The 27,749-nt window shown below is 39.1% G+C and overlaps 1 protein-coding gene across 1 annotated transcript in view; it reads left to right on the forward strand.

Annotated features, from left to right (window-relative positions):
* Positions 1–979: 979 nt before the first annotated feature.
* Positions 980–27,749, forward strand: part of afdna (afadin, adherens junction formation factor a) — a 46,465-nt gene continuing 19,695 nt past the window's right edge. The window contains 22 exon segments of the mRNA XM_055149125.1: positions 980–1,171; positions 1,261–1,370; positions 1,835–1,992; positions 2,224–2,384; positions 3,863–4,020; positions 5,152–5,236; positions 5,833–5,970; positions 7,909–8,003; positions 8,642–8,892; positions 10,704–10,773; positions 11,254–11,324; positions 11,430–11,497; positions 12,960–13,165; positions 13,719–13,739; positions 15,704–15,849; positions 16,213–16,307; positions 16,746–17,011; positions 17,733–17,796; positions 17,799–17,875; positions 18,436–18,634; positions 19,306–19,409; positions 20,611–20,691. Of these exon segments, the coding sequence (XP_055005100.1) occupies positions 997–1,171; positions 1,261–1,370; positions 1,835–1,992; positions 2,224–2,384; positions 3,863–4,020; positions 5,152–5,236; positions 5,833–5,970; positions 7,909–8,003; positions 8,642–8,892; positions 10,704–10,773; positions 11,254–11,324; positions 11,430–11,497; positions 12,960–13,165; positions 13,719–13,739; positions 15,704–15,849; positions 16,213–16,307; positions 16,746–17,011; positions 17,733–17,796; positions 17,799–17,875; positions 18,436–18,634; positions 19,306–19,409; positions 20,611–20,691 (2,799 nt within the window). The 5' untranslated portion in view covers positions 980–996.

Below are 27,749 nucleotides of genomic sequence, written 5' to 3' on the forward strand. Positions count from 1 at the left end.
TGTCAGCAGCATAATGTCGTTTCAATAGTGTTGTTTATTGCAGTATATCTCTGTAGCTATATATTGTGCTTCAAAATTTGTTATTACCAATTTGTAGACCTGTCACAATATCACAAATTTGATCAAGTGGATTGTATAGATACAATGTTGAGTCCAGAGCTGTTTATTTCACTTTGCTAGTGCACAGTCCTGAGGATGTATGACCAGTGAATGACAGATCAACCCTCTGCTGTCATCAGTGTCACCATGTGCTGATTCTCTCTCTCCTCTCCTCTTTCCTTCTCTCTCCTTCTCTCTGGCTCTAAGCCCTCTCTCCTCTCCTCTCCTCTCCTGCTGTAACAGTGGAGCTGCTCACACAGTCTCCTCACACCATGCACTCAAAATGATGTCATGTGCCTTCAAGACGCAATGATGCAATTTCACAAGTGTGACAGAAATGTCAAACTCAGGCTGCAGGCAAAAGATGTCCTCTAATGACCACTTATTTTATGCATCCCCTGTATCCACTAAATGAAGTCCGCCCTTTTTATATGTGTAAACTGTAGGCCTGTCATGATAACAAATGTATAAGCAGGATATATTTCTACAGAGAAATATTGTGCTAAACAGTAATGTTGAAACTACTTTATGCCACTCACACAAAGCAAGATAATTGCAGTAAACCTATTGTTAAATATTCTGTATCACTGTAAGGCAAGAGCTGGAGCAAATAAATGGCACAATGAACTAATAAGTAGCTATAGACATTATTCGACATTCTACAGCTCAAATCTTGCAGTATTACATAAAAATAGCAAAAATGTCTCTACTTTTGCAAAGAAATTGTACACAATAAATACAGATCCCAAAAATATATTGTTCCAGCTTTCATATGTTGATACAACTAGTAAAGTGAACACATTTCAATATTAAACCTTCAATACTGCATTCAAATTATTGTATAGATGTCTTAAAATATATTTCTGTGTTTTTCAGGATTTGGAGTTCCATGGCGTGATGCGGTTTTACTTCCAGGACCGCGTGGCCGGAAACTTTGCCACAAAATGCATCCGCGTGTCCAGCACAGCCACGACACAAGACGTCATCGAGACGTTAGCTGAGAAGTTTAGACCAGACATGAGAATGCTGTCTTCACCTAAATACTCCCTGTACGAGGTCCACGTCAGCGGAGGTGAGGACATATTACATTAAGATATTTCCCCAGTGAGATAAGTTTGAATATTTGGGTAAAATTAATCAAGTTTTTGTGTTTCTCAGAAGAGCGGCAGCTGGACTTGGACGAGAAGCCTTTAGTAGTTCAACTAAACTGGAACAAAGACGACAGAGAAGGACGCTTTGTACTGAAAAATGAAAACGACATTTTACCCAAGGTCAACAACTGCCCATACATGTGTTTTAATGTGTTATGTGTGTAGTTAATTTTTTTTTACTTCTTTGGAATTAGTCCATTACCAATAAGTGTGCAACAATATGTCTGCTTCTGGCACATCGTTACTGGGATAGGCTCCAGCAATTAACATATTTATTTGCTAAAGAGAAAAGAAGGATACTCCAAAATAAATTAACTATTACATTCAAACATTCACATTAACAGTATTTGCATTCATATTTCTATTGCATATTGATTTGTTTACGCAGATCTCCTTAGACATGGTTTTTCACTTTTGTAGTTATGAACACCCACACACTCAATTTAATTAAAAGAAAAATGATTAAAATCCAAACACGTCTTAAATTAAATTCTACAGAACAACTTGACATCATAAATGATAAAAATAACTGCACATGGAGTGATTAAAAATATATATAAACTTGTCTTCTTTGCTCCCTACAGAAGAGTCAGAGCAACGGGCCAGACAAAGAGAAGGACGGAGTGATCCAGAATTTCAAGAGAACTTTATCCAAGAAGGAGAAGAAGAAGGAGAAAAAGAGGGAGAAGGAGTTTGCCCGCATCCCAGACGGAGATGACCAAAGTCTGAGCCGGGAGGACGGGTAGGACACATTTATCTCCCTGTCCCTGCCCTCACTTCCCCTAGTCCTTGGAGAATGCATCGCTTTTAATGCCAAGAAAAACATAATCCTCCAAAAAGCCGAAAGAATGGAGAGATGCCCTTTTCACCTCTTGTTCCTGCGTTTGTCTAGTTCAAATTTATGACTGCAGTCCTCTTTTATTGAAGTTTGCGTTTATTTATTGCTAATGTCTTGGGGTGTTTTGGGGTGTAGGGAGAACAGTCGTCTGGCAGCAGAAGTGTACAAAGACATGCCAGAGACCAGCTTCACCAGGACCATCTCCAACCCGGAGGTGGTGATGAAGAGGAGGAGGCAGCAGAAACTGGAGAAACGCATGCAGGAGTTTATGAGCAGTGATGGCAGACCAGACTCGGGTAAGTTCTTTAAAACTTAGTCAAATTTTAAATCTTGTTAAAAATAATTTGCCTGTCTAGCTGCCATTTTGGCATCAGCTGCCACAAAACACAATTAAACTGTTTCATAATGACTGTATTATCATGATGGTAGTCCACACATGAATATACCCAGTTAAATTTTAATAAAAATCTAAAATTGAACACATTGTTAGTGGCTTGTAATAAAAAAAAGTGACTAACCTCCATAGCATTCCTTAAGCTGCTAAAAAGATCTATTTAGCTGGCCTCCAAGTAATTGTTTTATCAAACTGAGCAAATCATATACATTTTACAGCTAAATCATCACCAACCTTCTGACTTTGTTTATTTTTCTGTTTTTCCCTTAACCATGGAAAATGAGTTTTGACAGTTATGCTATATGACAAGTAAAAAAAAACAACAACTTTTAATGTGAAATGTATCATCGTTTTTTGTTTTTGTGAGTCGCTAAATATTGTGTGTGACGCTAGTGAAGTGTCCTTGATTTGTAGCACATGCATAATAATAGCACATGCATCCTAGTTGAACATTTTGCTGTGACACTCTGTGGGGAAGACCTGCCTGGGCTTGTTTACTCATAGACTCTGTACAGTGGCTGAATGAATGATGCAAACTCACAGTTGGAGGGATTAGATAATCCTTGACTCACACTCACAGACGAACAGACGGACGGAGCAGTGCACACAAGCTAAAAACACCTCAGTCCACGTGTGCCCACTGGGATAGTACAGCTTGTGGCTAGACAGTGACGTGTATCTCAACCAAAAGTGCCATTTAAAGAGCTTATTTTGTGTCATGCCTCGCAAAATACTGCTGCTGATGGCTGCCCTGTGGAGTAGAGGTGATCATTTTGAGCTGATGTGCAGATTCACTTTTCCCTAAAAGGAAATGTGGTGCAGTTTTTATATTTACAACTAGTATGAGCAACACTGTGGTTGTCACACCCCCAAATCCCAGGAGGAGGAACATGGTGACATAAACAAAATATATTTTTGGCATTTCTTTCTGTGAATTTAAGTGTGTTGGTGGTAGATGTTTTTATTCACTGCTGGGGGGGCTTAACGGGGCTTAATATAATTTAGTGAAAATGTTTTTTTCGCAAACGCAGCTACTAGTCTAAAGTCGAACACCTTTTCACATTTTTGACCAAAAATATTCCACTCTTATATGTCCTCTCTGTGAAATTACAGTGAAATCTCGCATAGATGTGTTAGTTAAAGAAACCACTGCCACATCACATATACAAATTTGTATACTAGCTAAAATAACATTTTCCAAGCCATGCCGGATAATGAATAATTACAAATTACATAGAAATATTTAAGTCCAGTTATTTTGACACAATCTTTGCAAACTTGCCTTAACATAGAATTGTGTGCACTGGTAATGTCTGCTGATGCATTTGAAGTTGAGCTTGTGACTTGTGGCCTGACCAGAAGTTTGTTGTTATGTTTTAGGAGGCACATTACGAATATACGCAGACAGCCTAAAGCCCAACATCCCGTACAAGACCATTCTGCTCTCCACCAGGGACACAGCGGACTTCGCTGTGGTGGAGGCGCTAGAGAAGTATGGCCTTGAGAAGGAGAACCCCCGAGAATACTGCATAGCAAGGGTAATACTGCAAACATCACTGCACTTTTACATGTAAATATTTTTCTCATAAATATTCATATTTTATTGACTAGTAACCCTGAATATTAAAAATAACTCTAACTTATTATTGACAGTTTGAAGGTATTTGATCACAATTTTGTTAAAAATGACTACAAATATTATCAATATGGAATAGGAAAGATGTACAAAACAGAGGTATGTTAACATGGATCAAAAGTTAAAATCTATTGCTGTGAATAAAGGTTCTATAACTTCAGTATTATAGGTACATATTCAGACTATACATATTTTCCTTGGACATATAATGGTTCATTATAGTTATTTCACCGTTGTTTCACCGTGACTGCACCAGATGCTCTTCCCCACACCTTTAACAGTGGAAGGCACTCACATGCTATCTACTCTGCTTGCACAGTCACTGCAGTCAAAGACCCTCTGGAGACTTTGTGCACACTTATACCCACACACAAACATGCACACACACAAACACACACACAACACATGAGCAGTTTGTTGATGAGCCAAAGACACGTGGAGAGTCCATTAGCTTAGCATGGGCTGGAGAAACAGGCAGCGTATATGGCTGGTAGCATGTGGTGTGCTGCTGATGTCCTGGGGGAGAGGGAGGCTGAGCCGGGATGTGGGACAGCAGCAGTTACACACATTTGTGAGATGAAATGGAGAAAATTGCACTATTTATGAGACATGAGAATATGATTATTGCAGCATAAAGATCAGGGGTCCTTTTAGAAAGACTATATCTGCTCAGATTTGTACCGTACTTACAATGAGACACTATTATTCTGATTTGGTAATAAGGTAAATAGGTCCCAGCATTTTCAATATTAATATGTCTACAGGTACAAGCATATTATACGCTGTTTTCATTTCACTACAAGCTTTTTTAATAAAGCCTACCTCATTAAATTTGTTAAGCGAGATTTGTGTAAATTCGTAAAATAAGATACCTTACCTGATTATTTACTAATTGTTATGGTACTTTTTTATTTTGATGTAAAGTTGTTGTCCATCATTCAATGTATTCCTTTTCCAGTTGCAGTAATCATGGCATTGTAAGTAACTGCTTTGTTGATTTAAACTTAAAGTCTGTATTTTGTTTTTCTTGTAGCAAGACGACAAGTCAGGTAAAGAGGTGATCCTTGATGACAGCGAATGCCCGCTACAGATCTTCAGGGACTGGCCCGCAGACAGAGGTAACTCACTATGGAACATGCTCAAAAGTATTTATTTATTCAGGAATAATATTAATAGTAGATTTTGCCAACTACATTTTGTCCCTCTATTTTTTGGCATTTACCCCCTCCTACTGTTTATGCATAGTAATTACAATTTTTTGTGTTCCACCATAGTTTCTGATCAGTCTTAGTTTTGTAGATTAAATTATAGTCAGTCCCTAGAAGTTGTGGACTGTTGTAATTCCAGTGCAATCCTTTACTCTTTATTTGCTACAAGTAGTTGTCTGTCTTCTGCAACCTGTGTGCAAATTCCTTATTTACACAGTTGCTGTACAATCAAACAGGTCAACAATATTCCTGTCAAGCTATATTGACTTGGAAGATAAATACCACAAATTCATTATGTTGCATGAGTTGCAACTGTAAACAAATTCCTTTGACTGGATGTTGACATTGTTGTACTTAAGTGTTCCAAAACTACTTCTGTTTAGGTCTGGTTTTGTTTTACATTTCATTCATTGTTGTACTGGCTCTGAGTAGTAGATCTTACTTCACACCAGTTGGGAGTGATTTTTGTAATATGAATGATGTTTGAATGTCTTTCTTGTTTTTAGGTGCACTAGTATTTCAACTTAAAAAGCGACCTCCAGATTATCCAGGCCGGAAAGGGAGGAAAGTGGACGAAAAGGGCTTAAGGAAGGATGGATCTCTGCCACCTGAGAAACTGCCTTATCTAGTAGAACTGAGCCCAGGTACAAACACAAAATCCACGTTCAACTTTCCGCAGTTAGAGGGTGGTTACATGGTTGTAGTAGCAACCAGTGACCAGTAGGTAGCAGTGTAGTTCCAGTAAAAACAATAACATAGGTTGAGCCAAAGGTGAAGCATACATCCTTTCTTTGTGGAGGTAAGTAAATCACATATGGCATTATGGGATCCAGATGTTTCTGCCTCTCCTACTGTGCTGTGGTTTAGTGGCCTTGTGATCAGAGGATTTCCCTTTGAGTTCGAAATGCACTGTACAGAAATGGTGGAAACCCATAATGGATCCCTGCATATTCAGTCTGCCTGGGACCAATACTGTACATGACCTATAACCTTTAACCTATGTCACTGTACTTGCATTTTGTAGTTTTGTAAAGGACAATTTTGTAGTTCTGTAAAGGACAATCAAGTTAATAAGCACAATTAAGTTATTACCTAGTGTTTTTTTCCAACTGCAGATGTAACTTAAACACAAAATGGTGACACACATCATTAGCATTTAAGCTGTTAAATAAATGCATAGTGCCTCTTTGTTTTAGCTCATATAATAGTTTTAAAGTGTATTTCCACAAGTGTTCTGTTATATAATTGCAAGAAGCCTTTGACAGCCTTGGGGTTTTGGGGCAAGTTAAAACAACAGTTAATCATGAAATATGCTCAAACATCCAACAATGAACAATGTAAAGCCCTTTGGAGAATTCGGAGCTCTGTCTTTTCCTAGAGTCGTCTTATTTCAGCCCTAACCGCTTGGCGCGCCTCACTACTGACCCCATTCCCTCTCATGCCATTAACTGACTGGGCCTACCGGGGACACAGCTCTTGTTAAACGTCCCATTGAGTGCTTATACTAACACATCTACTCCATCTACTGTCAGGTTGACGGGTCACTGTCTCTGGAAATCTGCCAAGATCTTAAACTAAACAGTATTCTGCTCAGAGTGTGTGGGAATGTATGGGTCTGGTTATTATAGAGCAGTCCATCTATATAATTAAGTCCATAGTCAGTTTAAAGTATCTGGACTAGAAAGATAAATAGATAGATGGATAGATAGACACTTGAATATCAGGCAATATTTAACGCCAATTTTTCAACATCTCATTTGTTATTGTTATTTTAAGAAAGGATCAGATTTCTAAATGGAACCTTATTGCTTTCCAAATGTTCCAAACAATCCAAGCAAAGATATGAAGATAGCCTAGAGCAAAAAATGATCCATCACTTTTTATTACAGAATTGAGATTTACAGTATGTCTTAACATTTGTCAGTGAATGTGAACAGTGAATGAATGTGTACATGGGTTTAACCAGGTGATGCTGCGCTCTCCTCCTGGCTGCATTTTCACCCTCTGCTCTGTCTGTTCTCTTCCTCTTCGTGGCATGGTTTGTGTGTATGCGTGTGTGTGTGGGTGTGCGTGCGCGTGGGGCCTTGTGCATGTCTCCTCCTCTTGGTACCTGCCTGCTGCCTGTCTGCCTGCATAGGGCGAGGGAATCACTATGCCTACTACGCATATCGGCACCATGAAGGTAAAAACAACTACAGTGCACCCCTTTTCTTTTACTATGTCCTGCTGCACTTTTGGGCACAAAACTCACACACAGTAATGGGTTTGATTGTGTAGTAAGCTGCACTATATATGATGAAAATGCTTCTATTTTGATTTTCTTTTTTACAATACAATCATTTATTTACACATGAATACCAACATATTATTTCAACAGAATTTCTGATATTTTTCTTTGCAAACTAATGTGCTGCATAGCTTTAACTAATCATCCTTTTAACTAACTTAACGCTGCCTCATCTGTCCCCCAAAATTGTTCTGTCTCTAATGGCAATGTGTATGGCAATTTATATTTCAAACACATTATGTATGTAGCTTTGATGAATCATTGCATTATTAAAGTGTGTTGACATTTTGTTCAGATGGTTCCGATTCGCGGGACAAACCAAAGCTCTACAGACTCCAACACAGCATCACCGAAGTGGGCTCTGACTGCACAGACGATGGGGCCATACAGGTAATACTTATTTTCTATTTGCATTGACAACAGTAGTCGAACTAATGTCTAGTAGGAATGTTGACTGTCCATTTGCCCTTATTCAGTATATGAAAATAACTGTGTGCAAAATCGTTATGAAAGTGTGCTGTCACTATCATTATCATTATCATTTGAGATGGACATGTTGTACCACAGGGTTGTCCAAAGTCAAAATCAGGCACTCATATCAGGTAATCAAAACTAAAATTTCTTTTGAAACTAGATACTCATTTGAACACACATCGATACTAAAAAAGTTCATTCACTGAACAGAAATGCACCTTTCTTGAATAGCTTTAGAATGATCTTGGCTGTATCAGAAAAAGTATAAAATAGATAGACACATAGACTAGTATACAGTGCGTCCATGAGCCAATATGGAACCTACCTGGATGCCTGAGGACTGACTGATTATACAGATAAGACTATGTGGTAATATTAAGGAAAGTACTATGGTTTAATGTTGAAAATTACATTCTTCAGTTTAAATTAAAAGTGTTTTTATCCTCGTTGTGGCATTGGAACTGAGTCTCTTCCTTTAGTATCGAAAGTCTGTTTGAAATTTTAGAATCCTGCCAACTATAATACCATCTAATAACCCACTTGTGTGTGTGCAGCTGCTGGGCCCGGGCATCCTCCCTCACCACTGTAACCTCATGCACAGTGAGGGCATGGTCACTGTAACGCCCCACGGCCCAGACGCAGACACGTTTGTGGATGGACAGCGTATCACCGAGACAACCGTGCTGCGCTCAGGATCCACCATTCAGTTTGGCTCCGCACACGTCTTCAAGTTTGTGGACCCCATGTTCGACCAAGGAGGGAAAGGCCAAACAGCGGCTATGATGAGAGGAAGGCACAAGTCTGGGTAAGCACTGACATCTGTCTTGTTCAGTAAAGACTATCTTAAAGTTAATGTACTTCGATATTCATTTGGACGTTTTTGGATACTCCCCAAACGGCTGTCTCCCAAACTTACTGTAACTATTGTCTTTTTCCACATTCAGCTTATATAAAAGTCATTCCTCTTTTGTCTTTCACGTTTCCTTATAATTCTATTCTGTTATTGAAGTTGAATGCAGAGTTGATGAGGTTTGTGGCTGCAGCCAGAGTCCCAGATGAAGGCGAGGGGCGGAGGGGGGAGGGGCTGTGTGGGTTTTCAGAGTAGACACATGAACATGAGCAGAGGTCCCGGGCCCTTTAATCTGCCAGAAAATGAGGTACAGGCCACACCCCGTCCCGTGCCTCATTCTCACACATGGACCCAAGAAAGAGCATAAAGCCTGGATTTAGAGTTTGGAAATATTCTTTTGAAGTTGGTCAATATTTAACTAACAAAGGTACTGTGTGTTTGGTATTGTTAGCTTTTACAAATGAAATGGATCAAAAGTTTTTTGTGTAAACTTTATCTGTGAAGTTAAATGTTGCATGTATTTTGGGGTTTGTTTTAACCTGTAAGCAATATTAATTCTTTTAACCATACACATATAAATATACTAACTTTACTGAGAAGAATCCAAGACAACAGGACTCAGGAATTCAAGTCTAGGCATCTGTGCCATTGTGTGTTAGCGTTCATACTAACTGCTATTGCTTCTCATTTGTGGTAAGGTCTTTCAAGCTGTTTCTCTTTAGTGAGCGTCTCTGTAATTGATGCCGTGATTGGACGTGATGTATGGTGCTGGTCTGAGCCTATAAAGTCTCACAAAGCCAATGCCAGCTGTCATTTAACACAGCGCAGTGTCATATCAGTCTGGAGGAGCAGGAGATGTTTGGGACGCAGATCTTCCCTGTGGTTTTCTAGGCTTTGCTCCAATGTTTTTCTCTGACTGATCTCAGACACATCCTTTCAATGAAGCCGATTAGAGAGAGGGGTCTGGCACGCGCTATGTTGTCTTTGAGAGCTTAAGTCTCCAGACTCCAGACTGGCACCGTCATGTAGCGTTGAGTTTTATTCCAAGAAAGAGTGAAAGGGATATACTGTACATATAGTATATCTCAATGGTTTTGTAATACCTAGCTTTACAGAAGTGGGGTACATGTTTTTAAATGCCATTTCTGTGCCAAATAAAACTTAAACAAAAATGGACCTCTAAAAATTCTATATCTGTCATGCTATGTTTCTTTTACATACAGACAAGCCAAAAAAATTGTCCCTGGTCATGAGCACAAACATTAACATGTCATAATACATTTTCATTGCTATATATTTGGATGCATAATCCATCTACATTAAAAAAGCACTTTGAGTATGTTTTGAAGTAAAGTCTTGCTAAAAAGAGGAGAACTCTGCTTTTAAAAGACCGACTCTGTGTCATAAAGCATCTCTCTGTTCGCTCCGTGTTTACTCTCTGTATTTGCTCAGTGCTGTTTATCAGCCGTCATTAGCCTGATGTCATACGGGCGTGGAAAGTCAAAGCCTGTCCTTCAAAGTTAATTGCTACGTCTCTCTCGGGACCTGCTCTCATTTTGTATTAAGTCTATTAGGGGTCCGTGTTTATATGTGCATATGACAAACAGGCTGTCATCTACTGCCTCTGTCCCCGCCTCCTCTGCCTGCTGCTGTGTGTATGCTAGGATTAGCTCTGAGCGGGTAGTCAGTTCTACACAGTCATCGGGACAAGGCACACTTCCTGGTCTGTAACCCCATGTGTCGTGTGCCTGTTGTGTCTAATGCAGAAGTGTCCCAGAGACTACCTTTGACCTTCACGGAGACGTCCACAGTGGAGCACCACTGCCAACAAGCAAGGTATTGACATGGCAGTAAACTAAAACGCTTTTGACTGGTATCATGTGCTTCCGTTAATACTTGAGTCTGTTCATCATAGTCTTTTGTAATAGATTTTATTGCATAGACTTAAGATTTTGTCAAGTTTAAATCTTAGTATTTTAATTTTGAACTCTACTTTTTCCATCTTTGTTGAAAACTGTGCCAGTGACTCACAAGAAATTATGTAGCATGCCCACATGAAACAGGGCTTTGATCAAATTTAGAGCAGGGACAAACTGTAGTCTTCCCGAAAGCAGTGAGGAAACTGCAGCAGTCGTGAGAACTTTGGGTTGAGCTGCTTTGTATATGTTGCATGTTTTATTTAGTTTATCTGTCTCTGTGCAAGTCAACCTATTATTGTGTTTATAGCTTTGTATAATTTTAGGCACAACTGAACCTAACATTTACTCACAAATGTAAAATATTGCGTACAGTCCTCAAATTTGTGTCCTTGTCCAGAGCTCAGGAAAACTGGATATGGAGCGGGGCATGGTGAAGCCGATGATCCGTGCGGAGCAGCAGGATGCCAGGTGAGACTCACTTCCTGATCTTTTATCATTATTTACCCACAAACAGCTCTATGTGACATGTATGTAATGTCATCTACATCTGTCATGTGCCCTTTTGTCCCCCAGGTCTCAGGACGCTCAGGGGGACAGGCCAGAGATGACTCTACCGGCCAGCATCGAGTTCAGAGACAACTGTAAGCACTGCCCACTCACCACAATAATGCATCAGTCAATACATGGAAACTATTGAATTACTGTCCACACGGTGTTTACACTGCACTGTCACTGCTTGAACCGGCTAGCCATTTTGTACTACACTCAGTTTCTTAAAGGAACAGTAACTCAATTAGCAAATCTTAATTTATCGGATGACATTACTGTAAAAACATGTGGTGAAAATATATGGCCAGATAATCAGTCAAACTTTATTTATAGAGCGCTTTTCATACAAAAAAAATGCAACACAAGGCGCAGATAACAATTTCTAGATACCAGTTCTTATTCATTGCTGTTTGTCAAATAGTATTGTACTATAAATAGGCTGCTTATGTGGTTTTCACTTAACATAAAGACTAACATGGAAAAAAATAACACCATTGCAACATTTATTGATACGTTGCAGCTTTCCCTGAGGGTGTGATGCTAACTGTAAGCATTACTCTATCTGAGGCCTGTTAGACTTTAAAGAGCTTTATTTTAACACAATATGACTAGAAAGAACTGACATAGTTGGAACTACAGGTGAGCCTGGTGTTTGACTGTTAAACAAGTCCTTCTAAAATAATAATGGTCACCAGCCGACAGTTTTTTACAGGTAGTCACTCTCAACTTTTTTGTAGAAAATCAAATTCCTAAACTGGACCATGAACATAATTATCACAAGCTCCTGAAAATGTGTTGTTTAAATCTATTTTGGATGTAGATGATCTTAAAACCTATTTGGCAGTGTTTGCAGCGTGATGTCACTGCAAGTATCAATAGCCTAGACCAGGACTGGAACAGGATCTAACCAGGACAAAATGAATGCACTCACAAATATACCACACATACTGATATGATAACTTTAAATATTTTTGAGTTTCAGTTTCCCACACTCCCTGTCCTTTTACGCCCTGTGCGCTGTTTGCCTTCTCTTCCTACACTCGTGTTTATTGATTTAGTTTTAGGTCCTTCCTTCCTTGTGTGTACAGTCACTATATATTTGGCCCTCTCTGAGATCATGAGTTTTTCCAGCCGAAAGGAGGTGTGGAAAGTGTCTCATCCACACCGCACCGGGCCATATGTCAACACTATCCATTATTAAATCACTCACAGGGTTTTGTTGTATCCCATTTTATAGGTTTTATAGATCACATAATGACATTTACTAATAGTATTTATATTAAGCTAATTAAATTGCAATAGCTTCTAGAAATATGGTAACATATGTGTGTAGAGACATTATGCAAATTGTCATAGCCAGGAATCGATCTCTCAAACGCATATATAAATTCTTGCTAAACCTTCCAGGTGGATGCTTGCCTACTGTGTGTGTGTGTGATCAGGATTCAGGAACTACAATAAATTGGGAATTAGCTACACAGCATGCAGAACAAACATTTCAGTACATTTTAAAACTATTACAAGCCTAAATTTCTTTTCTTGTCTTTTGTCCAGCTGAAGACACATTCTTATCGGCCATCATCAACTACACCAACAGCTCCACAGTGCACTTCAAACTGTCCCCCACCTACGTCCTTTACATGGCCTGCCGCTTCGTCCTGTCCCCGTCCTACCGGCCCGATATGTCCCCCTCCGAACGCACCCACAAGGTCATCGCCATCGTCAACAAGATGGTGAGCATGATGGAGGGAGTCATACAGGTCAGTACGCCGTCTCTACACAATTGGATTACACATAATATGCTCTATCTCTTTATTGGACATCTTTAGTGTGAGCATTCTCCCCTTAAAGTTGCAGTTTTGTTTTTGCCCTTATGCTTTTTGTCTTACACTACAGCGCAGTAGTTGTAAGAACCGTCTTATGTCCGCTGCTGCCTTTGTCAAAGCTGTAGTTTTGTGTTGTCTGTGCTTTGTGTTTTGATTGCATCTTCATTCGTTACAGTTTTGGCAAACTTTTATTTTGTTTTGATAATTTTGAAATGAAATTATTGACAGTCAAAACATGAAATAATTAAGTTACTAAACTACTATGTGAGATACTTATATCCAAAGATGCACATGTTCATTTTATGTTGCACTTCCACATAGTTCATGTGCCTTATGCAGGATGTCTTTTAGTGACCCATGCTCATGTGTGTAGTGTGTCCGTTACATGGCTGTGTCCATACTGTAGCTGTTGACGTGTTCTCTCTCTGTCCTGTGAACGTCCTCCTCTCCTCCTCCTCTCCTCCTCCTCCTCCTCTTCTTCACACAGGAGATTCCTGAAGGGGACCAGGTAGGATAGACCCTAGTATACTGTACATGCGGCTGCTACAGAAGTCTGACTCCAACTCACCCTCTGTCTCCTGGACATGTTCTTTCTCTGAGGTGGTCGATATGACTGAAACATTACAAAACATACAATAATAATAGGTCAATATTTTTACAAGTAAAAATATACTTGATTTGCATTATATAGAAACCTTTGGGTTGAGTCTCTCTCCAGTTTTAGCTGAAAAAAATAGACAATTTGGCATAAATAATGCATAATTACATTATTACCAGTTCTAGCTGGTTTCCTGTTGAACTATGGATACTTTTTTCCTGATTCCACATGATCCCATTGTAATGCCTCTTCTGTGCTTGTCTGTGCAGTCCTCTCCTTCTGAGGATGTCCATCAAAATGTGCTGACTGTCCAAGTTCAAGCCCCCTACCTCCCTCAGGCTCACCATTTATTAGTTCCCTGTATCTGCCTGTTCTTATTTTACTTATGCAATCTTCCCCTGATTGGATTGGTTGTGAGACAGATCACTTACCTTTTAGCCAGCTGACCACTCAGTTTCCCCCTACAAAACCTGAATGAAACTAATGCTTTTCACATATCCCTTATAAGTATTGATTATAAATGATAACAGGGTCTATTGAACTAAAATAAGTATTAACTCCATAATGTTATCTCATGTCGCCGACCTCATACATCTCCTCTGTCCTCCTCTCTGTCTGCTTTGTGACCAGCCCCAGTGTTGCTGCTGCTTCTTTTCCCTCCACTCTAACAAGTCTCCAATGAACTTACTCTTTATAATAATAATCCGTCCTCCCAACAGCTGGAAAACTAAGCAACAACAGCAACATCAAACCAACTAATTCCATTCAGCTTCCTGGACCTGCCTCCTACTAAAATACAAACCAAAAACAGTGCAAAGCCAAAGCCCCCACTCCTTTCCCATCTGACTCTCGGCATATGTTCTGTGTCATGTTTGAGAGAGACCTCCACCTCCTCTGCTTTATTTGTCTGTCTGGACCCATGTGTTTGTTCATCCGTCTTTTTTGTATTTAATGTCTCCTAAATATGTTTTTTTTTTCCTTTTGTGGATGCTCTTGCCTCCATTTCTCGTTCTCTGGCTGATCTGAATCAAGGGACATTCTTCATTTTGTTAATTTTTTGTTTTTCCAAGGCGGGGATAGATGAGTGCACATGTGTGAGCGGTGGAGTGTGGGCCAATCAGGTTATTTGACACTAGGCTTTATGTCATTTTTTAGTACTTTTTTATGTATATATTTTTAATACATCTTCAAATGAGATGCATAATGTCTCGTGTCAGATGACCTGATATACCCAGTGTTCTCTCAGGGAAAAGAAGAGGTCACTAATGTTTCTACATGTTTCTTCTGCTCCTGATGAGGATGGGTTAAATGCGGAGGACAAATGTCGCTACGGGGACAATAAAGTGTACTTTAACCTTAATCTATAAACACTGTATTTTTGAAGTAAGAGTACATTTACTATCTAGCATACAGCATAGAATTATACCTTAGGGCTTGATGTTTCAACAAAATGTATAAAGCCATTCATGATTGAACAAAATTAAACATAATCTTTAGGCTTAATTCATAGGGTGTGGTTTAATTTGAGTAGTTTGAACTGAAAGCACGTCATCTCATTTTTAAGGATATATGGCTAGACCTATGCATGAAGTAAAGAATTTTTTAACTAAAAAAGAAAAGACTTCATTATAGGCATCTTACTGACTTGCCAACAACTGATCTGTCCCTGTAATGACCAAACATGACAACATTAGTGACTGCTCTGGAAGACAAAAAGAGAGAGGGGTGGGTGGGGCATAACTCTATCCCTGAAGTAACAACTGCTCCTTCTGGCTGCCACTCAAAACAGAAACCCCTCTTCTTTTTAACACATTCGCCTCTCCTTTGTCCCTCCTCGCTAACATCTCCAGACCGGTGTCTCGTCTCTGTTACAGAAGCAGAAGAACATCGCGGGGGCTCTGGCGTTTTGGATGGCCAACGCCTCGGAGCTGCTCAACTTCATCAAACAGGACCGAGACCTCAGCCGGATCACACTGGACGCTCAGGACATCCTCGCACACCTCGTCCAGATGGCCTTCAAGTCAGTAACTCTGCGTATTGATACTGAGCACTATTTTGTTTTAAATTGTTAATCACTATGGCAACAGACCTTATTGTTTGTCATTCTGTAATCAGTGGATATATGCAGAGTTTAGGTTAATTAGCCACTAAGCATTCTTAATTAACTATTTGTCTGTTATGAATCAAGTCTTTCTTTATGCTTCATTAAGGCCAATTAGGGTATAGTTATTATAAAATATTACTGGAAATTCTGACTAAGTCTGTTTAAGTCTATTACTGTATGGCATAGCTATTTTATATAATGCTAACACAATTATTCAAATTATGTTCAGAAGGTCATACAAGTTCAGATAATATTAACAACCTTGGTATATTTGTGCAGGTACTTGGTTCACTGTCTACAAGCTGATTTGAATAACTACATGCCTGCCTTCCTGGATGACCCAGAGGAGCATAATCCACAGAGACCCAAAATAGGTAACAAAACTATGTGAGGTATTACTTCAAAACTAACTAATCTCTCCAAATGTTCATGTTTCAGTCCTATTTGTCTAAAAATGAATTACTAAACAGACAGATGGAATGTGAGTGTTATCAACTTGTTCTCAAAACTTTTACACAAAGTACCACCTAAACAAATATTTTGCTTTCTAACTACCACCAAAACTAAAATGGGACTAAACAGGCTAATGAAAAGTACAAAACACGATTACATGATTGTATGAAAAGGCCAGTGGCCACCAGCTCCTGTGGCACAGTTTGAGAAACACTGCTGTGCAAAATTAACCTGCAAATCACTGTACACGTCAAGGGGGATGATGTGCTTGAATGAAACAATACTAGTGTCCATTTTTATCAACATAGGTTTCCCTCATTACTACAAATACCCACAATGTTTTGCTGTTCTCTCTCCAGAGGACGTTCTGCACACGCTCACAGGGGCCATGTCTTTGCTGCGGCGCTGTCGGGTGAATGCGGCTCTGACCATCCAGCTCTTTTCTCAGCTCTTCCATTTTGTCAACATGTGGCTCTTTAACAAACTGGTGACAGACAGTGACTCAGGGCTCTGCTGTCACTACTGGGGAGCCATCCTCCGACAGCAGCTCAGCCACATCGAGGCCTGGGCTGAGAAGCAGGGGCTGGAGCTGGCCGCGGACTGCCACCTCAGCAGAATAGTGCAGGTAAGAAACGCACTGGTCGCATCTATGTTAGAGGAGATCAATAATGAAATGTTCTTATGATGGCTCTTTGCTAATATACAAAGAAAAGATGTTCATTTTCTAATATATGCCACCTGTCAAAAGTTTGGACACACCCTCTCAATGTTTTTTTTTTTATTTTTACAAATGTTATCTACATACAGAAAACATCAAATATATGGAGTAGGAAGGAATTATGTAGCAAAGAAAAAAGTTAAATAACTCTACTAAATTTTTTTATACTTTAGATTGAAATTCCATATGTATCTAAAATGTAGAGTAAAAATAAAAAAGGGTAGTGTATGAGGTCACTTTCTTTGTTGGTGCAGCTGCCAGTATTTCTTTATCGGTTGCATACTTTAATTAGGGCTGTGGTTCTTTAGTTGTTCAGTTGATTTATTGATCAATAGTTTCTTAGTAAAACACATTTTTAATCAACTAATTATTTGTACTTTGATTTTAAGAATTTTCTTCTTTAAGTGTAGAATGCATGGATTGAGTTTTGTGGGTAATAGAGGACAGCTGAATTAGTGTTTTTAATTGAAGATCTTATTTACTAATACTACTTTTTGGCGAGATCTTAACAATTTGAGAGCTTTCGTCAATGCCACGCCCCCTTTAGTCAGTTGACGCACATTGCATGCAAATGGTCTATTTATTTCACTCTGTGTGTGTGTGTGTTTTGTCTTTTGTCTTTTGTCAGGCCACCACACTGCTCACCATGGACAAGTACTCGATGCAGGACGTCCAGAACATCCACAACACCTGCTCAAACTCAACTCCCTGCAGCTGCACGCACTCATGAGCAACTACCACTGCGCCCCTGACGAGCCCTACATCCCCCCTGTAAGATGTACACGCTTTTGAAGGCCGTTTACTTTTAATACTTTTAATACTTCGAGGCTAGTTCACTCTGCTACAGTCCTTAATTTTAATCTAAGTAAAAGCATAGGCAGCAGTGTAAGTAATAGCAGTCAGCTTTTATTTGAGAACATTTTTAGCCACAAGGGGTCACAAGTCCCATAAAGTGTTTTGCCAAGAATAGTCCACTGTATGGCATTAAATATATATATCAAGCATGGAGACAACCAGGTAACATCAGTAGGCCACGTTACAAGTTTTCAGGCTAACGGTAAGAATACATGATTTGAAGGTATTTTTGTGCAATATAAAAACATCTGCAGTGGAATGTATGTAAGATGGATAGGTTTAAAGCTATACTCTGGAACATTCTAAGCCCTTCATTGGAAATATTATATAGTACAAACAATTCACAATACTTAGTTTATAGTCTTTCAAAACAAATACTTTAGCACATAGATAGAATAAGTGCGTCTTACTAGCATATAATATTTAATTAGGCATATTTTTCACCGTCTGTTGTGCTGCCCCCTTTGTGTTTGCAGGAGCTGATTGACCATGTGGTGGCAGTAGCGGAGAACACAGCCGATGAACTGGCCCGCAGCGATGGACGAGAGGTGCAGCTGGAGGAGGATCCAGACCTACAGCTGCCCTTCCTGCTCCCTGAGGATGGCTACTCCTGTGACGTGGTGCGCAGTATTCCCAACGGACTGCAGGACTTCCTCGAGCCACTGCTACAGAGAGGTACTCCTGCTCTCACTTAGGGATGCACCAATCCCGGTTTTTCAGTTCTGATACCAATAACCATACTATGTTTTCAAGTATCTGCAGATATCCTTTATTAACCCATACCAAAATACCTCAAATAATTAGCTAATTACAAAATTAACCTGATTATGTTATGTAACTGTTATGTATCCTGGAGGTAACTGCTGAACAGCCTTGTATGAGTAACTACAGTTAAGAAAATACAAATTTCAAACATCATGAAAAATCCTGGGCCTATATCAGTCAGTAAAGAGTCCAACCAGGAACAACTGAACTGATATTGATGGAACCGATACCTGATACTGCAAGTTATATTTGATATTTCAGTTTAGCATAACTTTGGAAATGGATGGAAATTACTGCTTTTGTCTATTCAATTCAAGTCAGTGTACTGTACTCTCAATATTAAGTTTAGATTGAATGGTAACATGAAGGGTATTGACTGTTTAAAAAAAAAAAAAAAAAGCCAAATAAACATACAGTTTGACAGAGGAACATGATTTTCTGTGACTAATATTTTAGAGTTGTAAGGAAAGTAGGTTGTCCTCTCAAAATCGTAATTAGAGATTTAATTAGAGTGCTGGAAGGTATGATTTCTAATTGTAAATCTCACTTAATAACACACTGGTACGCTGTTTTACGTCCAGGTTTTTGTCGGTTGACGCCACACCCCCGCTCGCCCGGCACTTGGACCGTCCACTTTGAAGGAGCAGACTGCGACAGCCACTTCTCCACAGCAGACAGCTCTGAGGTGGTATGTCATTCACTCCTTTTATGTAGAATAGACATTTATACACTACTGCTTAACACAGGATCTAGTTACATGCGGAAGACGAGGGCTGGTAGTGGTTAAAATGTAGATAAATCAAACTTACGAGCTGTATTTTATTTTCTTCACTTGCTGTTACCTCTTAAAAGCTATACTGTACTGTGCCAACTGTCATGGTTTATAATCATTGTTTCTACTACAAGATTTACATGATTTAAGTGGGATTAAGTTAAAACACTAACCCTTAAACCCAGGTAAGTCTAGCCATAAAAGGTAAAAAAAACCTACAATGAACCAGCCTTACTGAGACATTATTTTGTGGAGACTTGTAGCTTTCTATGAGCTTTCTCCAATAGCGTGTGTGTGGTCTTTTGAGCAGAAAGCAGTGATTACAGTGACTTGAGAAAAGGGGCAATTTGGTTTTCATAACAACCTTTGCAGATACACTGACGGCTTCATCAACACCGAACCCTCTGTGTACGGGACGTCCCATTGGATTTGCCCCACAGAGCCACTTCCTCTGTAATTGGCCTGTTTACCCCAGCTCCACTGTCACAGGCTCAGACTGGACAAAGCGCAGGCGTCTCTCTCACAAACACTCTGATTAATGGGGTGTGTCAGGCAGAGCTGTGGGTGGGGCTCTCGAGGTAGACTGAACATCAATGCGTTTGAGGCGTTTTCTCCTCTTGACTCAGCATACTATAGTTAATCTATATTTTTATGCACTTTCATTGCTGTGCTCGTAATATAGTTTACTTAAACCATATGCAGTGTCCCTACCAGTTTGTCCACCTCACTCACTATGTTGGCTCAATCACACATAGCTTAGTAGTTTCTCTTTACGTTGGGCTTTCTCTCTGTCAGTATATTGTCTCTGTGTTAGTCTTTGGCTGGAGTTCCTTTGTGCATGTTTTCCTCCACCCAGGCCCTGCCCTGCTCTGGATGTGTGGGCAGCCATGATGTGGTTTTCATTCTTGACTCTGCTCCAGGGACCACAGGTTCCTCTGCGGTCGTCCCCTTCACCCCTCCCTCAGCCCGGCTCTCCCTCCCTCAGCCCGGCCCTCCCTCCCCTATTTTCAACTATCATTTTCTTTCAGAAGCAGACATTTTACTATACACTGCTCTTAAGAGTCTAACCATTGTAGATAGTGAACGTGGTCTTCCTGTTCATCTGTGTTCGCAGCCAATGAGGAAGGAGCCGGAGGTCGTCACGGTGACCCTGAAGAAGCACAATGGCATGGGCCTCAGCATCGTGGCTGCCAAGGTAAGACCCCATTTAAAAAAATATGACAGATTTTTAAAAATCTGCTGGCCTCATTTAAACAGGCGTTCAGGATTTTAGAGTCTTTATTGAGTATTTTGATGGAAAAGCAGCATGTGTTCATTCAACCAGAAGGCCCTGTGTTTTGTCCATATTTGGTCTATGGTAGTACTAATAATAATAATGTAGTAGTCTAGTAATGTAGGCTCAGTTGTCGCTGCAGTAGAGTTCACATTTCAATCACTAATCTGTAAAATAATATGTAAATTGTTTACCGAGTGCTTTGACTTGGTATAATTATTTTGGAGTACCTATAAATACAAACATATTCTTGGTTCTTTCTAAATTTTAAAGATATAACACATATTCATGCATATTTCTTCAACTTCCTCTGCCTTTACATTGCCTTCTTTGATGGAGATTGTCATGAAAAATCAAGCTTTGTTTAAAGCGTCCTTTTTCCCCTGTTAAGTCTAGCGGAGGAGACTAAACAGACAGAATACAGTGGTGTCTGCAGCACTTGCTGGAACTGTCCCTCAGGTTTGCTTTTCTAAGTGCGCCTGCAGGAGGAACTTATTACAATGTTTACTCTTGTTTATTTCTCTATGCACCTTTGATGTTGGAACTAAAGTGAAAGATGTATTGTGTGTACAGTACAGTTCCTGGCAACAGCAAAATGGAAAATTAAACTCCTATAGAGGCCATATTTGGTTACATTGGATTCAGGATAGGAGTAGTTTTAAATGGGAGCTTTGTCGTCATTATACATGTAACATATAGCTGTCTGGTATTGCCTTTAGTGTGTCTAGGGAACGCATGCAATAAGGAGGGATCAGGGCAGATGTTTGTGGCCCCCTTCTTAAATTGGGAGTGGACCACCAATGGGATTGAAGAATGTTCTCTTTTTGCGAGTCTATTTTGTTTATATCAGTAGAGTATTTCAGGGTTTACTGACACAAATGTCTTACATGCAACAGTGACCCCTACTGAAACAAAGTGTGCCTCAAATTGTTAGAGGTTCATTTGCAGCCTCATTTATATAGATTTTGACAAATTAGTTTCAGACTCCTATTTTTTGTATAATTCTTGCAGTGTATTTTTGTTGCTCAATTATTTTAAAACCACTTTTTATTGTACATAACTTAACAATTGTTGAGATAAGCTACAGATGGCATTGCTTATAATTTGGTCATCCTAAAATAGTGGAGAAGTTACACAATTTGATCAATATGTCATGGTCAAAAGTAGCTTATATATCTCTCCACTATCCATCTCTCCACAATCCATTTTACAGTTCCCATCATTTTTTATTTCAGACAACTTTTCCCACACGATAATAAGTAGTTCTGTATCCATTGCAAATCACCCGCTCACAGTTTGTTTTCGTAGCCTTTTAAAAAACCATTAGTCGACCACTTAAGTTCTGTATGTGAACCTCAGAGGCCCCGGAGTGAACCTGAACAGTCCAGGTACCAGCAGCCTACGGGACGTCCCACCACTCTTCACTTTAATTTAGCACAACGTTAACGCATGTCCATCAAGGCTCACATATTTCCTGAGGGGAATAACACAGACAGTTATGTAACACTTGTCTTAGGAGCTTCTTTTTATCAGGTTTTGGTTTGAGATTGGGTTTCCGCTCTTCATATAAAACTACCTATTATAAATGCCTTTGTCTTATTAAACACAACCACTCCTCCAGCAATTCAAAACCAGATACTCATCAGTTATTGGTACTAAAAAAGCCACATTCGCAGGACAGAAATGAACCTTTCCTGAATAGATTTAGAATGATCCTGAGCTTTATCAAGTCTGTTCCTTAGTATCGAAATTAAGTTTGTAATTTTAATATCGTGACAACACTACACGCTACTTCAAGAAGAATGTGAAGAAGAATGTGAAGATCTCACTGTGGCATAGTAAAATAATTGTGTGTGCTGTTCATAAGTGACTCGTGCGTAGAAAAAATATTATGAAATTAATTACATTTGGCCCCTAATCACTGACATAAAAATATATAAAGATACATCTCAAATTTATAATATGTATTTATTAATAGCAATCTCTGGATTTTATCAGCCCACATTCATTGTCACAGTGCCGTAGGTCGCTTCTGAGCATGTGACGACCAAAGCAGCATTTGTACAAAACTCTGGTTGAGCGGCTCAGAGAGAGCTTTTTCCTGGGGCCTGTTTCACAAAGCATGAACTATAGGCTTCACTGCAAATCCCTTCCAATAATCAGGCTAAAAAAGGCAATGCTGCTATAGTACAGTGGATTACAGGCAGCATGGGTTACAATGGTTTCCATTTACGTGAATGAGATGGTGGGCAGATGTTGGAGTAGCAGTTGTAGTAAATTTAACATCTTTGAGTCAATGTCTCACTTTTGAGTCTAATTTCTGCTTTATTCTTATTTTATTTATAGAAAAGCTACTATGGTTACATTTTTCTAGATCAAGTGAATTACTACAGTACTAGTCACATGCTAATATAGGGATATAATAAGTGCATTATACTTATTTGTACTTTATTCTACTTCTGATAAAGTGTTAAACATGTGCATTTGTCCACAGTTTGGCTTTCTTATGTTTCAGCTAAGAACTGCCATTTTCCTATTTCGAGAAAGTTATCATATCTTGTAAACTTTTATCAAAGCTATTGGTCAAATCTAAATGTGATTCGTGAAAGTAACATTTTTCTATACGTCTGCTGTGACGTATCCGACCTGTCTGGTCTCTTAAAAGGAAATTGTAGCTTTCCTTAATGGCTCAGCCCCTTATGAGGAAGACTGCGAAGGGGAGTGGGGAGGAAGGATGTACCTCACAGCCCTCCCCCTCACAGCCCGTTTATTTTCTACTCCGCGTGCTCTGTACCAGGAGTTTGGAGCAGCAGAGGGGAGAGAGGGAGGTGCAGGTAGAGCTCCAACTCCAGGGGCTAGCTCTGTCCTGTTATATAATTATATGTGCGCTGTTCACCATGAGGACTTTCAGTTTGACCAGCTGGTGACCACGCCAACTTCAACTGTTCACTTTGGAAGGAATTTACTAAACCTTTTCCAGACGTCCAGAATAATTTTTTACTTATTTTTTTCTTGCTGGCATTTTTAAGAATATTTTTTCCCACAGTCATTTTGAACTCTGAATGGATAACTCTTGCCCTGTGTGATTTTGAGCTTGTTAGTGCATGTAGCAGGTTGCACCTCAAGTTATAAATCAACTATTTCAGCGCGGGACGTCCTGGTGTGAACTGGACTAAAGCATGTGGTTTTCTGTGGTGGGACGAAAGGATGAGGTAATGGCATGTATTTTTACATGTATTTACTTAAAGCTTGAATCTTTACTTAAGCCTCATTTGTGTATTTCTACCATGCCTGCTCATAGGTGTATGCTTTTGGTATGTGATTCTTGGCTGGCGTTTGTACTATTTTATGGAGCAGGTGCAGGGGCTTCAGCTTCTATGAGAATTCCAGTGGTCTAGTTTGTCCACTGCAACAATCTTTTGCTCAACTGTATTTACTTACTGGCTGATATGTTAATATTTAAACCAAAATACACAGATTTTGGTTCACTGCACTTGGTATGCAGTTTTTCCCTCTCATATATTTTGTATTCGTGATGCACCCATACCGATACTGGTAGCAGCTGATATCCTGGTTGCACCTTTAATCTGATGTAATGAGACTATTTACTGACTTATGTAGGCCTATGATGTCTTATAATGTTTGAACATTTATTCATTCAAAACTGAATTCAAAACATAATTAATTCAACTTGCATAACACTTACACACCACAACTGGATCCATTTTGTAATAAGTGGATTGTGTTTTGGGGAAACCATACTCAGTCTCTACACTGGTATGGGTTAATATTGGCAGATACTTGATGCCAAAGTTTCAATATTGGTATCAGAGCTGAAAAAGCTAGGTCGGTGGATCCCTACCTTCAGTAATTGACATTCAACTTGGCATTTATCAATCACATCAAGGTGATTTTATGAATTTGTCCAAGCCACGTGTGCTATACTGTCCATTGCATTGTGTTTTGTTCGGTCCCAGCTGCAGGAGAGGAAGTGAGCCGCCTCCTTTTCCTCCAGCTTAAGTTGGTTTCCCCTTTGTACAAATGGAAGCTCTGGTTAGTTCATGCTCTATTTTAAAAGCTGACAATCACCCTTGTGGTACATGGGATCTAAAAATGGCAAGCTTGACCACCATTATTTATAGTTGAACAAATATTCTTACATACCGTTAGTAAATATATAGATCGCAGTTAGATATTTTAACTTTTTGTCAATTTCAAATTTTTAATTCAACAAAAATCTACACTTTTCTCTACTTTGTGAAGTGTAATATTTGTTTATTAGTTTTGGGTAATGGTACTGCAAGTTGAACAATGGAATAAGAGAGTGACCCCCTGTTAGACCAGGGACAATTCAAGGATGTACCAATATTTCCTGTCCAACTGTGACCTGGAGGTGCTTCACAAGGTGTTTGAAATCCTGTATATATCCAACACCATTGCGAAATGGCCGTATTTAGTGGGTTTGTCCTTTTACACGGGAGCTGTGATTACTTTACTTGACTGAATATTATATTATCTTTGTTGCATTTATGAGTTGGATGGGACATTCCACAGACCAGCCATAATCATACAATACATCAGAGAAATCAAATGGACACTGACAAAATGGTCGTCACTCCCATGAAAATATGCTCAATCTGTTCAAAAATCAAGAAAGTGTCTAATACCTAAACATTTTAAATGTACGGCCCTGTTTAAACATGTGCTACATACAAGTGCTTCACACATGCACTAGTTTGCACAAGCCCAGAACATCTCAGAAATGCTTAGTTGTACAAAAAGACATAAGAATTCCTCTTTGGCGCCTCTTTGACACCTTCAGCTCTTGTGGATGAGCGGTTTTAACCTGACAAAGTCTTTAAGAAACTGTCCTCATTTATACTTCAGTGTCTCCAATCATTTTAATGCTGTTTAGTCCGCAGCATAATCAGTGTGATGTCCAAATTGTGACATTCAAGGACCTTTTCCATAATTTATAATGTTTGTAAGTGAGGCAATCGCTTCTTAGTTTATTGTATTTAAGCAGATGTTTTGCAGATGTGGCTTTTGAGAGACTGATGTGACTTAAAGTGCTTTGACAATTGGCAAGAGAATTAATGTTTCAAAATATGCAAAGAGATTGCAAGAATTTGAAAAGGAAACAGTTTTTTTTTTATTTTTTTTTTTTTCAATAATGGAATGTTGTTTTTCACTTTTCGTTGGCATCAGTGAGCTCTGTGTCATGCGTGGTGCACGTTGGTCTTGTCAACACTGTGTTAAATATCAAAGAAGTTGTGGCTGACTTCTCTGAAAGTATTTACTTCAAAGAGAGAGACTTTATCCAAGTGCTTATTCTGCTACATTCTGCATCTGTGTGTGAATGAAGAGGGTTCAGTATTAGACGGGCGTTCCTCCTCCATGATGCATTATCATCAGTTTAGCACTATGGCAACATTATTAGTAATGCAAGAGTTTATAGTTGGGTTTTTCCCTGTCAAAATGTTTTAATCAGTGTATTAACTCAAAACTCTATCAATAAGACAAATATACACAATTTTAATTTGTTTCAGCAATATTTCAAATTAAAAACAAATTAAATCATCAAACTAATTATGTATTTGATTTACACTGTATTATATTTGTAGTACTAGATTGCCACATGATGTTTTATTAGAAGTATTAGATTAGAAGTAAAAGGGACCTTGGCGTGCTCCTGTTTATCCAGCCATACCAGGGACACAGTGAAAGCCAAAGTCTGCTTTAGTTATTGTGGAAATCATGTTTTTCTAATAATGTGTATCTGTACACAGGTCAAAATGCACCCTCATGCATTTTCCATGCACCAATCGCTAAAGCACTAGTCTTTAAATTCCACTTGTAAAGACCCCTTCAGGTCCCCCTGCCTATAATAAAGCCCCATAGGTGAGTGTACACAGGCCTGCAGGCTCCACTACAAATCTCTGAAAAGCACTAAATCACATGAAAGCTACCTCAGATGTTCGAGATATTACTATTGATTTGTCTACTGTGTTCCACGCATGCACTATGCACACAGCTTATGGTTACGTTCACTCATAACATGTACAGGGACATGGAGTCTTAAGGTGGCTGCATTATGGACAATTTTGCCCAAGATGAGAAATAATGAAAAACATGGCATCTGGATCCACTTTGGCCTACATCTGCTTGTTTCAGCAGACAGGAAGGCTTCACTATGGGTTACACATTTGATATATATGTGGAAGAAAGATGTTAAAATAACTTTTTAAGAATGCAAGTTAACAATTTACATAATGTTGTAAAATCGTGACAACTGCTGATTGAAGGTTGAAGTTTTTCTTGGTGGGCAGGTTCAAAGTCAAAGGGTAATGATGTGACTATTTATGGCCATCTTTGCAGTGAGTTAAACAGTTTTGTTGTAAGGAGTTCTGCAAAGATCCCTGAAGACGAGACCTCGAAACAGACATTCAATCCTCCATTCAAACAATTTATATAGATTTTTGTCTTGTATGAATAAGAACAAAGTTATAGTCTTCATATCCAGTGACAAAATACATTTTATTTTACATGCATGTATTTGTAAGAATATTTTAGCCTTCAAATGAGCTTTTACATGTTTAGATCAACTGCTGATGATAATACATTTTTAATAATACATATTTTATATATTTTATCTTCACCTAACAGATTGACCTACATAGAAGTACGGGAAAGACTAGTACAAGTCAAAAATAGTTCTCTGACATTTCAAGACAATACACAATGATATTATTTTGTTGGGCTAGATATTGTGTGATCCCTTGAATTAGCTGGAGCTTTTCTGCAGGCCCTAGAGGGAATCCCTTTTTGTTTGACTGTTTTTTGGTGGCGCCCGTCCCGTCTCTAGATCAGACCTAAGCTCCACTTCACACAGAAGATGTACTGTAATGTCCCACAAACAGTGCACTTGATTCACAGAGCTGTCTTCTCCTTTAAATGTCACTTTGCAACACTCACACCGA

The sequence above is a fragment of the Boleophthalmus pectinirostris genome, unplaced genomic scaffold (genome assembly GCF_026225935.1).
Source record: "Boleophthalmus pectinirostris isolate CB_2022bp ecotype Guang Dong unplaced genomic scaffold, ASM2622593v1 HiC_scaffold_13, whole genome shotgun sequence".
In the NCBI taxonomy this organism is placed as follows: Eukaryota; Metazoa; Chordata; class Actinopteri; order Gobiiformes; family Gobiidae; genus Boleophthalmus; species Boleophthalmus pectinirostris.